General features: G+C 39.6%; 1 protein-coding gene across 10 annotated transcripts in view; it reads right to left on the reverse strand.

Annotated features, from left to right (window-relative positions):
- Positions 1-16,856, reverse strand: part of REV1 (REV1 DNA directed polymerase) — a 100,231-nt gene that overhangs the window by 16,828 nt on the left and 66,547 nt on the right. For 9 of the 10 annotated variants that reach the window (XM_055120095.1, XM_055120089.1, XM_055120088.1 and 6 more), the window contains 4 exons: positions 13,073-13,201; positions 11,270-11,424; positions 10,105-10,224; positions 461-681 (listed from right to left, as the gene is read on the reverse strand). In XM_055120095.1, the coding sequence (XP_054976070.1) occupies positions 461-681; positions 10,105-10,224; positions 11,270-11,424; positions 13,073-13,201 (625 nt within the window). Of the gene's footprint in view, positions 1-460; positions 682-10,104; positions 10,225-11,269; positions 11,425-13,072; positions 13,202-13,693; positions 13,782-16,856 lie in introns of those variants that run through there. The other variant, XM_055120098.1, reaches the window with a different exon arrangement.

A 16,856-nucleotide genomic window follows, 5' to 3' on the forward strand; every position in this document is an offset into this window, starting at 1 on the left:
ATTCCAAATAATAATAGTGAGTTTTCTGTTAAAATATTGGATGTATTCAAGTACAGAGAGAATAAAGTGAAGATCATTAGCCACACAGGTGGGGGGTATACTGGGGTTCATGGTGGTGGAACATGTGCACTGGTGAAGGGATGGGGGTTGATCACTGTATGACTGAGACTTTAATTTGAAAGCTTTGTAACTTTTTTCATGGTGATTCAATAAAAAAAAAATTAAAAATAAAAACAAAAATAATTGTGTGATTGAAAAATATCCTTTAAAAAAACAATAAATACATAAAAATATAACAGAAAGTGCCCTTCAATGGAACTCAACACCACCACCAGTCGAGGGGCTGTGCTAGCGCCCAAAGGGGGTGGGCACTGCCCACTTAGGGAAAGACCAGATTCCAGCTGGAGAGGACCAGGAGAAAATATGAAGAATAAAGGTGAACCTACTTAGAGGCCTGTACCTGTGTGAATCTTATTCCATAGTTGATTTCAGCTGAAATAGATTTTCTTTCTTTTTCAGTTCGAACTGGTCTGTCATCCAAACCACGGCAGAACCTATACAGCATCTGACCTGTTTTAGGACCAAATTCTTTTTGAAGTTTTGCCATGGTCATATACTGCAAATCTCCACAAGTTTTAATTCCCAAAGATGCCAACTTGGATTCCATCGAACGTCCGACTCCTAGGAAAGGGGATATACTCTTAAATTCTGCAAATAACCTATAAACATTATCAACTTCAAATAGCTATCATTTATACAAAGAAACAGCTAATTTATTTCTAGAATATAAAAATATTCCTTAACATTTTTATGTGGTACAAGCAAACTGTCTTTTAAGTCACTTTTTGGTGCAAATTAATCTAGTAACTTCTCAGAATCTACTTTTAAACTCCATATACAAGTGAACCAGAGTTTCTCAAATACTTAATACTGAATTTTTAAAAATGTGACTTGTATTACTAATACTGAAATTTCTATCTTATTTACAAAATAAACAAGGTAACAGACCTGTTCACACAAATGGCTTATAAACATAGAAGCCACCCATAGAATATTTAGGACAATGTTATTTCAGTGATGAGTGAGGACCAAACCTCACAACTGTTCCACTATTAGGCCCCACCTCAAAAATGTCATTTTCTGGACATAGCAGTACCAGTGAACAAAGAATAAAAATTCCTAACCAAACAGGCAGTGGGGGTAAATGGTGGGAAGGAGAAGTTTTTGTTTTTTTTTAAATAAAGATTATCTCCCTGAATAGGTATTAACCTCCAACTGGGCCAGTGCACAGTGATCCCTACAGTAACTTCTCTAAGACAGAAGGGCTCAGCCTCAGCCAGGCACACTATTGAGTTCTAGTCCTCTCAAGCTTCACAGAAGTATGCATATTTAGTAAAAATATTTAATGAGCAACTTAGGCTAAGTAAAATTTTTAATAAAATGGCCTTTAACCCAGCAAATAATTTCCATCATTAAGGAAAACAATGTGCTTTCCTTGTCTTCTACAGGATCTTTTCTGAGTGTGGAGGGTGCAGTATGAAATTTTCTGGCCATTGGTGTTATTATTTCTAGTCCAAAGCAATGATACATAGCACAAGCTTAGGAGGTTCTCAGTCGTACATGTCATTTACCCTGAACATAAATGAGATTGGTTTAAAGCAAGGCAATTTACTCCTTAGTGGGGGCTAAGAGATGAAAAGTGTTAAGGGTGTTGCCTCCCATTTGTGCCGTTTTAATATTCAAGTAACAACAAAGGGCAAGAAAGAATCTCAGAGTCAGAATAGAAAAAAAAAATCTTCCAAGAGAACAATACCATTTATAAAACAAATTAATTATAAGTGAAATCTGAGTATTTTCCCAAATGGGGAGGAGACACCCAAAGGAACCCGAAGATTAGTCAAAGTCAGAAAGAATTTTTTGTGTAATTTGACCTCCCACCAATCCCCTGGTCCTTGAGAAGTAATCCTAATCTTTGCCTTAAAGATCGGGAGCTAATGAATCTCTCTTTACTGCCTTGCAAAATCGGCAAGAGGCAAAAATCACTGTGGATCCAATCACCATGGATGAACTGTGTGTGCCTAGAGTGGGCCAGGACATAACTTTAAGTGTCCCGACCACAGTGAAAGTTACTATTTACCAACAGGTATAAAAGTTGAAACCAGGTATTTCTTTGATAGTTTTCCACAGACCCAAAGTATGAGAAGTTTCTAAACAGTTTTTACAATAATAAATTTTCAAAGATTTGTTGATCTTCTATGTGTTAAATTTGTTTTAGGCACAGCTGATATGTGGTGTACAAAACAGACAAAAATAAAAGAGAACCTTCTTTCCATGGAGTTTACATTCTAAATAATGCAATTCAATATTATACATTATTCTCATTAATTTTAAATTTATGTCTTCTACTAATTAGTCTTCTACTAGCTTGACCTCTAACAGCCTACTTCTCCCTCTCAGAGAACCTGGCAAGGTACCGAAAGCATCCTGCCTGCACGGCTGAGCCTGGCAAGCTCTCCGTGGTGTATTCGATATGCCAAATACAGTAATAATGATGGGTCTCATTCCCCTTACCCTGAAAAAGTCTCCAATGCAGCACCGCTGGGAAGAATGAGTAAAGAGAGGCTGCTAAAATCTCAGGGCTAGGACGAATGGAGACATTACTGGAGCCTGTTCCAGCAAATCGGTATCAACGGGATGACAGTGATACAGTGATAAAAGAAAACATCACCAATCAACCTAATTGAAATGAACTGTCCCTTCAGGGGAAAAAGAATTCCCTCCACTAATGACGGGATTGGCCTGAAATCAAGGTGGGGAAGGAGGCACCTACTTCCAAGCCCTCTTGTACTGAGAGGGGTGAGAAATGGAGCTCGGAATCAGCACCTCAACTCTGAGAGCTGCCAGTCTAAATGATGGCATCAAGTAAGTGTTCATCAGGACAAAAGAAACCTTTGGGGAGAAAGTCTTGACACTCAAACTCAGAGCAGTAACCTGGGAAGGAAAATAGTGATGGGAAATATATGAGCTTAGACTCCAGTCTCAAAGAAGACAGAAATGTGGAAGTCCCTCATCACGCAACTGGGCAGAGTCAGCTTTTGTATGGTGGGAAACTATTACTCTAGATTAAAAAGTGCCAGTAATGACCCTCCTCGGAACCCAGAATCAGACACTGTAATAGAGAGATAAGACTTGTGCAACTGAGGAACTGAATTTTCATTTTTCCTAACTTCAGTTGACCAGTTTCGCCTGTTCCTTTGTGACTCAGGAGTGATGGTAGGCCGAACAGGTGCAGAAAGTCTTTGGATGAGGGAACACGATCATGTGTATAAAATCTGTCTTTGTAAAGATCCAAAGAACACAAAGAAACAGCTGGGTGACAGCGCTGGGTCAGAGGAAGCCACAGTGCTGTGGGTGTGGCACCCAAACCAAACAGCTAAAGACTGTTGTTTTATACGACGTTGACTAGGTTCTATGGACTCATCATAAATTCTGGGAAGCAACTACTTTTTTTGTTTATGGTTTTATGGTTTTGGACTCAGCAATGCACGAGGGACCATATCGAATACCAGGGATCAAACTTGGGTTGGCTGCATACAAGGTAAACTCTCTACCCACTGTACTAAAACAGCTCCATCCTGAAACAACCATATATAACAAAGAAAAGCAGAGTTCTTCATTGCCAAGAATTCAACACAAAGGACACATAGAACCATGTGAAATCACTTCTTTTTTTTTTTTTTTTTTAATTTTATTTATTTTTAATTAGAGAATCACCGTGAGGGTACAGTTACAGATTTATACACTTTTGTGCTTATACTTCCCTCATACAAAGTTCGGGAACCCATCCCTTCACCAGTGCCCATTCTCCACCACCCGTAAACCCAGCGTCCCTCCCACCCTCCCCAATCCCATCTCCCCCCCACCCCACCCTGCCACTGTGGCAAGGCATTCCCTTCTGTTCTCTCTCTCTAATTAGCTGTTGTGGTTTGCAATAAACGTGTTGAGTGGCCGCTGTGCTCAGTCTCTAGCCCTCATTCAGCCCGCAACTCCCTTCCCCCACATGGCCTTCGACTACAATGTAGTTGGTGATCGCTTCTCTGAATTGACCTTTCCCTGGAACGTGAGGCCAGCCTCGAAGCCATGGAGTCAACCTCCTGGTACTTATTTCTACAGTTCTTGGGTGATAGTCTCCCACTCTGTTATTCTATATACCATAGATGAGTGCAATCTTTCTATGTCTGTCTCTCTCTTCCTGACTCATTTCACTCAGCATGAAACTTTTCATGCCCATCCACTTAACTACAAAATTCTTGACCTCCTTTTTTCTAACAGCTGCATAGTATTCCATTGTATAGATGTACCAAAGTTTCCTCAACCAGTCATCCATTCTGGGGCATTCGGGTTTTTTCCAGATTCTGGCTATTGTAAACAGTGCTGCGATAAACATACATGTGCAGATGTTGTTTCGATTGTACTTTTTTGCCTCTCTGGGATATATTCCCAGCAGTGGTATTGCTGGGTCAAATGGGAATTCAATATCTAATTTTTTGAGAATCGTCCAAATTGTTTTCCAGAAGGGCTGAACCAGTCGGCATTCCCACCAGCAGTGAAGAAGGGTCCCTTTCTCCCCACATCCTCTCCAACAGCGGTTGCTTTTGTTCTTTTGGATGTGTGCTAGTCTCTGTGGTGTGAGGTGGTATCTCATGGTTGTTTTGATCTGCATCTCTCTGATGATTAGTGATGCAGAGCACTTTTTCATGTGCCTTTTGGCCATTCGTATTTCTTCCTTGGTAAAGTTTCTGTTCATTTCTTCGCCCCATTTTTTGATGGGGTTGGATGTTTTCTTCTTGTAGAGTTCAACCAGTGCTTTATATACCATTGATATCAACCCCTTATCTGATGGGTATTGTGTAAATATCCTTTCCCATTCTGTGGATAGTCTTTGGATTCTGGTCAATGTATCTCTTGCGGTGCAGAAGCTTTTTAGTTTAATGTAGTCCCATTTGTTGATCTCTGTTTTTACTAGATTGCTTAGTTCCGTGCCACCTTTGAAGATACCTTTATCTTCAATATCGTGGAGGGTTTCGCCGACCTTGTCTTCAATGTACCTTATGGTTTGTGGTCTGATGTTGAGGTCTTTAATCCATTTTGATCTGACTTTTGTGCATGGTGTCAGGTCAAGGTCTAAACCCATTTTTTTGCATGTGGTTGTCCAGTTGTGCCAGCACCATTTGTTAAAGAGGCTTTCCTTGCTCCACTTCACATCTCTTGCTCCCTTATCAAAGATTAGATGGTCATACATTTGGGGTTGTGTGTAGGGATATTCCACCCTGTTCCATTGGTCTACGGCTCTGCCTTTGTTCCAGTACCATGCTGTTTTAATTGTTACTGCTTTGTAGTAAAGTTTGAGGTTGGGGATGGTGATGCCTCCCATCATCTTTTTCCCAAGAATTGTTTTAGCTATCCTTGGACGTTTGTTATTCCATATGAATTTTAGGATTGCTTGATCCATTTCTTTGAAGAGTGTCATGGGTATATTTATAGGGATCGCATTGAATCTGTATAATGCTTTAGGGAGTATTGCCATTTTGACAACATTGATTCTCCCTATCCACGAGCAGGGTATATGTTTCCATTTCCTCATGTCCTCTTTGATTTCATGGAGTAGCGTTATGTAGTTTTCTTTGTAAAGGTCTTTTACTTCCTTGGTTAAGCTGATTCCGAGGTACTTGATTTTCTGGGGCACGATTGTGAATGGGATTGCTTTTTTCATGTCCCTTTCCTCTGCCTCATTGTTTGCATATATGAAGGCCATGGATTTTTGGGTATTGATTTTGTAGCCTGCAACTTTACTGTATAAGTCTATTGTTTCTAAGAGTTTCTTAGTAGAGGTTTTAGGCTTCTCTAGATATAGTATCATGTCGTCTGCAAATAGTGAGAGTTTGATTTCTTCCCTTCCTATCTGGATGCCCTTAATCTCTTTTTCTTGTCTAATAGCTATCGCAAGTACTTCCAGTACTATATTGAAGAGGAGTGGTGAGAGTGGGCATCCTTGTCTTGTGCCTGATCTCAGAGGAAAGGCCCTTAGTTTTTCCCCGTTGAGGATAATGCTTGCCGTAGGCTTGTGATAGATGGCTTCGACTATCTTGAGGAAAGTTCCTCCAAACCCCATTTTGGCGAGGGTTTTCATCATGAAAGGATGTTGGATCTTGTCAAATGCTTTCTCTGCATCTATTGATATGATCATATGGTTTTTATCTTTACTTTTGCTGATATGCTGGATTATGTTGATTGATTTCCGAATGTTAAACCATCCTTGCATCCCTGGGATGAATCCCACTTGGTCGTGATGTATAATCTTTTTGATGAGTTGTTGGATCCTATTTGCTAGTATTTTGTTGAGGATCTTCGCATCGGTGTTCATCAGGGAAATTGGTCTGTAATTTTCTTTCTTAGTGGTGTCTTTGTTTGCTTTTGGTATTAGGGAGATATGTGCTTCATAGAAACTGTTTGGGAGAGTTCCTGTTTTTTCAATTTCCTGGAAAAGTTTGAGGAAAACAGGCAGCAGGTCTTCTTTAAATGTTTGGAAGAATTCGCCAGTGAAGCCATCTGGGCCTGGGCTTTTGTTTTTGGGGAGGTTTTTGATCACAGCTTCAATTTCCTTAACATTGATGGGTCTATTCAGGTATTCCAAGTCTTCTTTGTTCAGTCTTGGGAGATTGTAAGAATCGAGGAATCCATCCATTTCTTTTAGGTTCTCCTGTTTTGTGGCATATAGACTTTCGAAGTAGTCTCTAATGATCTTTTGAATCTCACTGGTTTCTGTTATGATGTCCCCCTTTTCATTTCTGATTCGATTTATTAGGGTTCTTTCTCTTTCTTTCTTTGTGAGTCTTGCTAGCGGTTTATCAATCTTGTTTATTTTCTCGAAGAACCAGCTCTTTGTTTCATTGATCTTTCGGATTGTCTTTTTGGTTTCCATGTCATTAATTTCTGCTCTAATTTTTATTATTTCTTTCCTTCGATCTGGTTTGGGTTCCCTTTTCTGGTCCTTTTCTAAGGTCTTGAGTCGTGAAGTCAAGCTGTCTATGTGGGCCCTTTCTTCCTTCCTGAGGAATGCTTGGAGAGCTATAAATTTTCCCCTTAACACGGCTTTAGCTGCGTCCCATAGGTTTTGGCAGCTCGTGTCTTCATTCTCATTTGTTTCTAAGTATTTTTTGATTTCTTCCTTGATTTCCTTCCTGACCCACTCATTGTGAAATCACTTCTTAAAGAGACAGCCTGTTATTCTGTACAACACTCTTTAAGAACCAGGAAAAGGAGGCTTTAATACCCCTCTCAGGACAGGGAAAATGAGAGAGCTGTCATACTGTGTTTCTGAAATGTTCTACATTTGACTGAGAACTTGGGGGATTTTATGAAAGTCAATCATATGAACACAGGAACAATTTGGGGTTAGTATAACCTGGGATATATGGCTTTTAAGTAGCTTACCAGAGGAATTCATCACTTCTGCTGACCTGTTCTAACATGACACTGAAAAGGCAAGGCTATACCTAAGAGCTCAGCCAGATCTCTTAACCTCTACCCCACCAAGAAACAAAGTTTCTTCCAGCCAAGAAGCAAATGGAAGTAGAAGCAAGACTAATTAATTGGTCAAGAATAAAAAATTCTCTGCTTCTGAATTTAAAAAGAAAAACAAAACCAAATTAACATTACAAAATTGGTTCAGTTTCATATGTTTTGGAATGAATGTGTCTACTCAAAATCCACAGGCTGAAATTAAAGAGGTAATTCACGTGAAATGAGCGGAATAAGTGTGTGGGATGGGGGTTGGGTACAACTAACATAGCTGATATGCTTTAAGAAGAGACAAAGCACATGTGAGATGGGGAGAAGCCAGCCCTGAGCAGGAGAAATGCCTGCTGGCTTTATTCTCCACTTCTACAGCCCTGACAACAGGATCCTGAGTGGGACTACCAGCCTGTAACATGTCATTATGAAACCTCCAGCATAATAACCAAAACTCCATTTCCACATGTATCTTTAAATATACTAGATACTTCTGATATGAAACTGCAAAAAGAAGTACGACTGAAATTGTTTTAAATTGCCTTGCCCAGTAAATAATTTACTAGCCCAATTTTATAAAGTCAATTATTCTTCAAGTTTAAACTCATGGTGTATCTGACAAAACCACTTTCTTTAAAGATATTTACTAGGGAATTAGGAAGCTAGAGTAACTTAATTACAGAAATTTCTAATTTCTAACCTTAGTTCCATTTTCAAAAGACCTACAACTACGTACCTATATATAAATACATTTACAACAAATAAACTGACCAAAACTTCCATTAAAAAACCTTTTTAGGGGGCTGGAGAGATAGCACAGGGGGGTAGGGTGCTTGCCTTGCATGTGGCTGACCCGGTTCAATTCTTGGTACCCTGTATGATCCCTTAAACTCACCAGGAGTGATTCCTACACAGAGCAAGAAGGAAGCCCTGAGCACCTCTAGGTGTGACCCCTCTTGCCTACCTCCAACCAGAAACAGGGTACCATTTTCAACTTTTCTTACTGCCAACACAAGGGAGTTTTGTGACGCTAAGAGAGGCTATTTTATAAGCAAACAGGAGGGAGTATCTTAAATGGTACAAGGATAATTGTAAGATTTAAGAGAATTTATTTTTCTTTTGGGGCCACACCGGTGTGCTCAGGGGTTACTCCTGGTCCTACATGTAGGGATCATTCCAGCAGGTTTGGGGGACCAATAGGGTGCTTGGACTTGGTTCAGCTGCACTCAAGGCAAGGGCCCTATCTGCTGTACTATTGCTCCCACCCAGACTTAGAGAAACTTTTAAAGGAGATATTGACCATAAACAGCCTATACAGAAAATCTGCCAATCAATTGTTCTACATACAAAACTTCACACCATATTCAGGTCCCCAAAGGGGACCATTTATTTCTAACTATATTTAACTTCTTCATAAAAAGATTTTTACATGCAAGGCGAATCACCCTGTCAGATATAAAAGTATGAAACAACTAAACATTCTGTACCAAAAGGCAAGAAAAGACATAGATGAAGTTTAGCGTCAACTTCCAAGTTAGCAAAACATAATACTTTTCTTTTTTGCTTTCTAAAACAATCGTAGGCACCGTAATTTACAATATTTACAATTTACAATGGCAGGTTTTCATACATACTACATTCCAGCTCCACATCACCCCCAGTGTCTGGGTCCCTCCACCGTGTCAGGGTCCTCTCCTTCCCACTCTGCTCATCTTTAGATTTACCTATATGGTTCACATGGTTTCTACTTTTAGGACTATTAACTTACTAACTCATCCAACCATAATTAGCCCTACAGGATAAATTTGTAAATGAAACAACTGATGCTCAAATCTTCATCTCTGGGTTGTATTACTATTTCAATTTATTTGAAGGCAAAAAGGCAAGTACATCACTTTCCCTTCAAAATGATTTCTTAGGACCAGAGAAATGTGGTACAGAGGGAAAGCCCACTTACCTTGCATGCTGCCGACCCAGGTTTGATCCCTGGCACCATATATGGTCCCCCAATGCCAGGAGTGATCCCTGAGAGCAGAGCCAGGAGTAATCCCTGAGCACTGCTGGGTGTGAACCAAATATTAAAAAAAAAAAGAAATTAAATACAATTTCTTAGGATTAAATTTGATCGTGCAATCTGAGAAATACAGTAAAACACAGGAGAAACAAAATAAAATGTAAAATTATGATCCTGGTAAGTCAACTGGAGAATTAGACATCCATCATGAAATTACTAAAGTTTGTTTCTCACACAGTAATAGATTTTAAAATATTGTTGTTTCTTGCAGTTTTAAGCTTCTCTGTTCTTTTTTTGAGGGAGGGGGTGGGACACACCCAGCAGGGCTCAGGGACCACATGTGGTGCTGGGGACCTGAACTGGGGTTGGCCGCATGCAAGGCAAGCACCTTACCTCCTGTATTGTCTTCCCGGACTAATTCCTGTTTTTAAAGAAAGAGATACATTACAGAACCGGGAAAAGAAACTTAATAAATGTTTACAAAAATTACAAGTTAAAAAGAGAAGATTCATATTTACCTGGTAGATTAGTAACTAGCTGGCCTCTAATGAAATCATCTACTTCTTCTGGTTTTAAATGATATTGGCCATCGGGTTTTGCTTTTCTAGTTGCCATTCTGGCCAGGAGGATATTAGAACCTAAAAAATGTTTTTCAAAAGTTAAAAAAATACTTTCCACAATTATTAAATTTCACATTGAAGGCATTTACAAAGATTACTTGTAATAGCTTGTATTATCAAACTAACTTTCAATTTTGATCATTTCTAATACAGTATAAACAGGCAAAATTTTATTAAGTATTACAAATTATAATCAGCATTTTTATTGGTCAGTTAAGTTTCTTTGTTCAAAAAAAAGTGCCACTCCAACACCTACTCAGCTGAAAGAAAAAGTGGCTAAGGTCTAAAGACCGGGGAGCTAGAGGAATTGAGGGCAATGATCAAGAATCAGCTCATTTTCCAGCAGACTGGTAGGAAACTGGCCGAAGAAATATTGCTCGAGGAACAAAAGCAGGACATTAGAACCAAAGGGTTCACTCTACGCAATTACTGCAGACATTCTGGAGTTAAGACTGGAAAGGGTTGGGGTTGCATTCCCACCCCAATCCCCAAGACCACCAAAAGCATCCATGGTGGGAGTAGCTGAGGGGAAAGGTATAAAGCTTAAAGAACCAGAAGAAAGACTTGAAAAAGGTGGGAGAAAGACCTGACAGTAAAGAGGCCTAACTTTAAATATGGCCTTCATCTGGAAGTAATCTGCTTTGTGCGCCACCAACCAGGCTCAATCTCCAGCATCCCATAGGGTCTCCCTGGTGCTGCAAGGAGTTAACTCCTGAGCATCACCACATGTGGCCCCCCTAAACAAACAAACAAAACAAAACAAAAAACAAAACAAACCAGAACTCAAAATAAATATAGCCTTTGTTCTGTTTTGGAAAAAAACCTCTATTATTTGCAAACACTGAATTCACATACCATAAGGAAAAAAGTAATGATATTTTGACTTGTTAATTTAAATGTCAGTAATCTTTTATTTGCATTTCTAATACTTTATGCTCGTTACACCATTGTGGGCAATGCTACTCGTTTTCAACCTATACAGTTAAAAAGTAGTTTTGTAACTACTTTTTAACATTTTTGAATCACTACTAAAAAGAACAGATTCAATTATCTGGATACTGACCAATCCCAACAGAGGCAGCACATTTAGTCTGGTCTTTAATCTCCATTCGTACAGCATTTGCAAACTCATCAGGAGTAAGTCTGGTCTCTGCAAGGATTTCTGTGATATCTACCAACGCTTCATCACAACTGACAGCTTCGATGTTATGTGTATAGCTATGGGGAAAGGGCAGAAGCAGAGTCACACTCACGTTGCAAAAGAAATGGTCTTATGGTAGCAGTCTTCAACATTTCTTTAGAAACTCAAGATGCTAAAAAAAAAAATAGCTGTATGGGTTTTGTCCTTAGGGAGGGCATTGTTTTTTTTTTTGAGTTTTGGTTTTGGGTCACACCAGCTAGTGACTGAGGGGCCATGTGGTACCAGGGATTGAACCTGGGATTCCTGCATGAAAGTACATACCCAGCCCATTAAATTAAAAGTATCAATATTTTAATTAAACTGGCATGAGACAATTAGTCATCTATTTTAACTATAATGTTTACAGTTAATGTTTTCTTTTTCTTTATTCACAAAATTACAGAACTAATCATTCCAGTTTAGCTATAGAATTTTTTTGAAATCTGAACAGATGACAAGTAGGTAGTGTACTAGACCCATAATATTCAAACTAAAAATATCCTTTAAACACTCTACCTCAAAAATGTTAAGAAACAGTCATATAAGAAATGAATGCTCTCTTAAATACTTAAATATAGTTGCTGCAGATACTGTAGGAAATAATGACCAGTCACCTCAACTACAAGTCTAGGAAGACATCATCTGCCCCCCTGAACATGGAGCTATCTCAGAACTGGGGTTTGGTCATCTTATATGATCTAGCTACAATCAAGGACTTGTTCTGATTGCCTAGGGAAAAAGAGGAAGGAAGAGTGCTCTGTGGCTCCAAAGCTAATTAAATACATGAACCACAAATCCAAAGAACAGAATTTCTGCATGGATGAAAACAGAACTTAATTTTTTCAGTTTAAAGGTTATAGCTGCTTGGGGCAGAGGGGTAATAAGCAGAGAGTGTGCTTGCCTTGCATAAGGCTGACCTGAGTTCCATCCCTGGTACCGAATATGGTCCCCCGAAACCCATCAGAAGTGATCCCTGAGTGCAGAGCCGAGAATACCTCCATGTATGACCCAAAAATGAAACCAAAAAAACTAACAAAAAAGTTCAAATATGTCCAGAGTAAGAAACAAGCTCTGCTTATCAACTTTCTCAATACACATTTCAGTTTTAAACCATTTTGGAAAATGGACCATTCTCAAAAGAAGAAAAACATACATTTGAATCAATAGTAATAAAGCATTTATTTGTTTTCTCATGGAATCAGAAATTAACATACTGGCTGAAAAGAAAAGAAATGCATCTAGACTTTTGAGAACTGAATCAGTTCTCATTTTAGGTATAAATTCAGTCTAGTAAATCTGAATTTGGTCCCTGGCAACGTAAACCCTGCCGCTGAGCACTGAACCTATTACAGAATTCTAATACTTCCTCTGCCTTGTCCCATGGAAAGAAAACTAGAACCACTAAATTTAAGAAATGTCTGTCTCTGCTTCCTTAACTTCCTCAACATCGGGAAGCACCTGAGGCATCCAAGCAGAACAAGTTATCATCTAGCAACTGAACTCCCAACTACCAGAGCTGATCATAGGTAGGAGAGAAGGCTGACAGACTGCAGCGCTGAGGACAGGATTCCCCGAGAGGATCAAAGTCTACCAAGAGTGATCCTGAAAACCCCACACAGACTGGATGGCCCTTTAATAAGAAACACACAAAGAAACACACACATGAAAGTGATATTATGTACTAACCTTGCCAATGTTTCATACATCCTTCGTGCAACTTCCTTATATGCATGAAAATCATATGGAACAGCCTGAAGATTTGGACAAAGCTGCTTAGCTTGCCCAAAGAACATTCCATTCTTAATGCCAACTTGTCTAGAGGGAGAAAAAAATACAATGGATGTTATACTAAAAATATTTCTATGCAAAATCAATTATCAAATGTTATTTCCCCATGCCACTAATACATAATTTCCATTAACTCCATTTTTCAAATTAGGGGTCAAGTGGAGACAATTAAAAAAGATCAGGTTTGTTCCCCCCAATTACGCAATGATCTGATTAGTGTAAATGATATGTTTAAATATGCCAAGATATGTTATTAAAGACCAGATTTGGCTCATGAGTGTATCTGAAGCTTCCCTGAGACTCAGACCTCTGGCCCCTTCGCAGAGATGCCAGCATGCCATATGCTGGTGATATCACAAGCACCACAGAGCAGGAACGTGCTGTCCAAAGAGGGTTTCTTCCCTTAAAAAGTGGCACAGTTTGGCCAGGGCTCATCCCCCAAAGACAAAGAGTATAAACGAAAGAACTACACAGAACAGTGCTAAGTGACAAACAGACAAAATGTACTCATCCTATTACCACCCAATTCCCAATTGACCAATTCCATGCTCCCGAAGTGGCTCCAGGGGCTGCGATGCCAACAGCATTGTACATGGAAGGCCATCACTCTGGACAGGGGCCAGGGTTCCACAACTTTGAGGGACCTAATTGAAAATGGTAAATTTTAAATCTACTGTGTGTCTCAATGCCCCACATTACTTTTGATATTTGGAGCAGTCAGCTCATAAAATAATTATGGAATTATATACAATTAATAAAATTCCATTTTATCACTTGCTAATGAATCAAAAACTATTTAAGTAAAAACAGCAAAATGATAAGCATTGTTCCACCAAATCATATACTCTCACTGAATACACTAAATGACTGTTACATAAAAGTATTTCCTAAGGGTTTTTATGTTGTTTCTGGGCCACACCTGTCTGTGCTCAGGGCATACTGGCTCTAACTGAGGGATCAGTCCTGGTGGAGCTTGGCGGAGGGCATAAGGGATATAGGGATGGAACCTGGGTCAGCCCTGTGCAAAGCATCTATGTACATCATGCGAAAATCACATGTAACAGCTCTCCAGCCTCTCTTAGTATTTAATAGTATGGAGCTGTGCCGATTTATCAGACATACATAACAGTCTTCGAATATTCAGATGTCTACGACAATGTTCAAACAGACTCCTAGAGTCAGGAAGGAAGGGAGGGAGGAGGGAGTGGGGATCTAAATACAGGTCAGCAGTGCATAAAAGAACCTGGGTTTAATCCCTGCACACAGCCTAAGCATGCTCACAAGGGTGGCCCTGGCACTGAAAAGTGTTGCCTCAAAACAAAAACAAGAAGAAAGAATCCAAATTCTCTGAACAAAATATGAAAGCATTACATTTACTTATGAACACAAAAGGTAGAGAGTTACTTAATTCCAAGGCCCCTTGTTAATGAAAAGCACAAGGGGGGATACCATGGAAGGACTGACTGCTGGAAACAGCCTGGTAAGGAAAACAAGTCCTGCCAGACCTAACCAGTGACCCCGAAGGCTGGATACTGCCAGGAGACCACAGACCTAAAGAAGAGAAAAACACTCTGGGGCAGGGCACAGACACAGATGAGTCAAGCCAAACAACACTAGCACAAGCGAGACCCTAAGTCTGATTCCCAGCACGCACCCCATGACCCCAAGCACAGCCTGGCCAGACACACAGAGGGTGACACAGGATTCGGCCCCCACCTCCATCCCCACAACACTGCCAGGTGTTAGCCCCCCATGAAAAAGATAAAAAGAGAAGACATTAATTCAACAAAAATTTACGTCAAGTATTTTTGCAAAGTGGACGATAAAAGATCGTGAGCAAAACAGACATTACAGTGTTCAGGAAAGGGATCCTGTCAACCAGGAGAAGCTAGAGAGGAGTGATTTGGAACTCAGGCACAAAACAACTGAAACCAATTTACTACAGGACTGCCTCTGAAAGATGGTTTACTGTCCTTGGACCAGACACAGGTCAACTCTCGTGTGTAAAAGGTTGAAAACTACTAGATCAGAGTCAGTAAACTTTATTCAGTAAGGTAAGGAAATTTATATATTTAGGGCGTTTGCCTTGCACGCGGCCAACCTATATATATATATATACACAAACAAACTTTATTTGTTTCCTATAATAAAGGAAAACAAAATACCTGAAATTGCTGGTTGGAAAGTTAGAAATGACTCAGATAAAATGACCAAAAAAAGATGAATGCAAAACAGTGATTAACCCTCCATCAATTACTGGATGAAGTGCCATTAACTCATAAACATATGCTATAGAAAAAGCTTAATCCCTGTTTCCATATGCATTGAGCATAGTCTTATTTTGTAATATGCTACACTTAGCCCATTCTATTTGTTGAATTAGACCTCCTCAAAATCTTCAAATCACCATGGGCATGGGGATGTAGCAAGGTGGTAAAGCACTTTCCTTACACGTGTAAGGTCCTAGATTAGATCCCAGGCATGGCAGATTTGAAAAATGCAGGAGCCTTTGATGGGAAAATTGGGAGATGGAGCAAAGGACTGGAGCTAGAACCGGGGGTTTAATCCCTGGCTCTGCTTATCCCTTGAGCATAGCCAGGTGTGGCTGACCACTGCTTCAAAGAGTTTACTGTTGTTGCCATTCCATAAAACAAGAATCGGGGCTGGAGAAATAGTACAGTGGGAAGGGCATTTGCCTTGCATGCAGCCGACCTGGGTTCGATTCCCAGCATCCCATATGGTCCCCTGAGCACCGCCAGGAGTAACCCCTGTGCATCACCAGATGTGACCCAAAAAGAAAAAAAAAAGTCGTGACCATCCACATGACTATGAACCCTAACATGTAATCTTTATAAGCACAGGGTTACAACTGGACCGAATATTCTCACCCCTAGTAAACACACCCTACCTACACATTCTACCATCTCACAATCACATTTCATCCTCTGTTCATGCCATGATTATTAGTTCATGCCTACTGAAAATTTAACAATGCAAACAGGTGTAACTATATCTACAATTCATTCCCAGAAGCAATTCCTAGATGCAACTGTAGAAAAACTTGTTGAAAACAAACTCCTCACATAAGGAAAATATAACTAATGAACAGTCCTCAAAAGAGGTATCCAAGAATCATTTCTGAAGAGACCTTCATTAGGAACAATTTTTTTAGAAAACAGAAAATTACAATTAAAAGACAAATACACCACACTGTTGTCTCAGAGGGCCTCTTTCCCCAACTAATTCTCAAATTTACTTTTTTGTCATTTTATGCAACTCCTTAAACATCACTATCCATACCCCAATTATTGTAAGACTTTAAGCTTAATAACCACCACACAGTACATTACAAATGTGCTATCCCAGCAAGACTGGAGCTAAATAGTGAAATTGTTACTATCTGAATCTAAAACTACATGCTAATATTTCTATGTGCACTTCCTTTCCAGCATTCAGATAAGCTGCCCTGAGGGAGCAACAGCAGGAGAGAAAAGGAGCTTTCATTCAGCCAATCAGCAAATTCAAAGATTGAAAGTTATTTTTGGACATCCTGAGCCCTTGGACACAGAACACCCTAGCGAACAGTGAGAAGAGACTTAAAGCAACATAAAATTATCTCCAAATTGCCTATGCCAGAGGTTTCCAATCTTACTTGGCCTATGCCCTTTTCAGGGAAAAAAGA

The sequence above is a fragment of the Sorex araneus genome, chromosome X (genome assembly GCF_027595985.1).
Source record: "Sorex araneus isolate mSorAra2 chromosome X, mSorAra2.pri, whole genome shotgun sequence".
Lineage (NCBI taxonomy): Eukaryota > Metazoa > Chordata > Mammalia > Eulipotyphla > Soricidae > Sorex > Sorex araneus.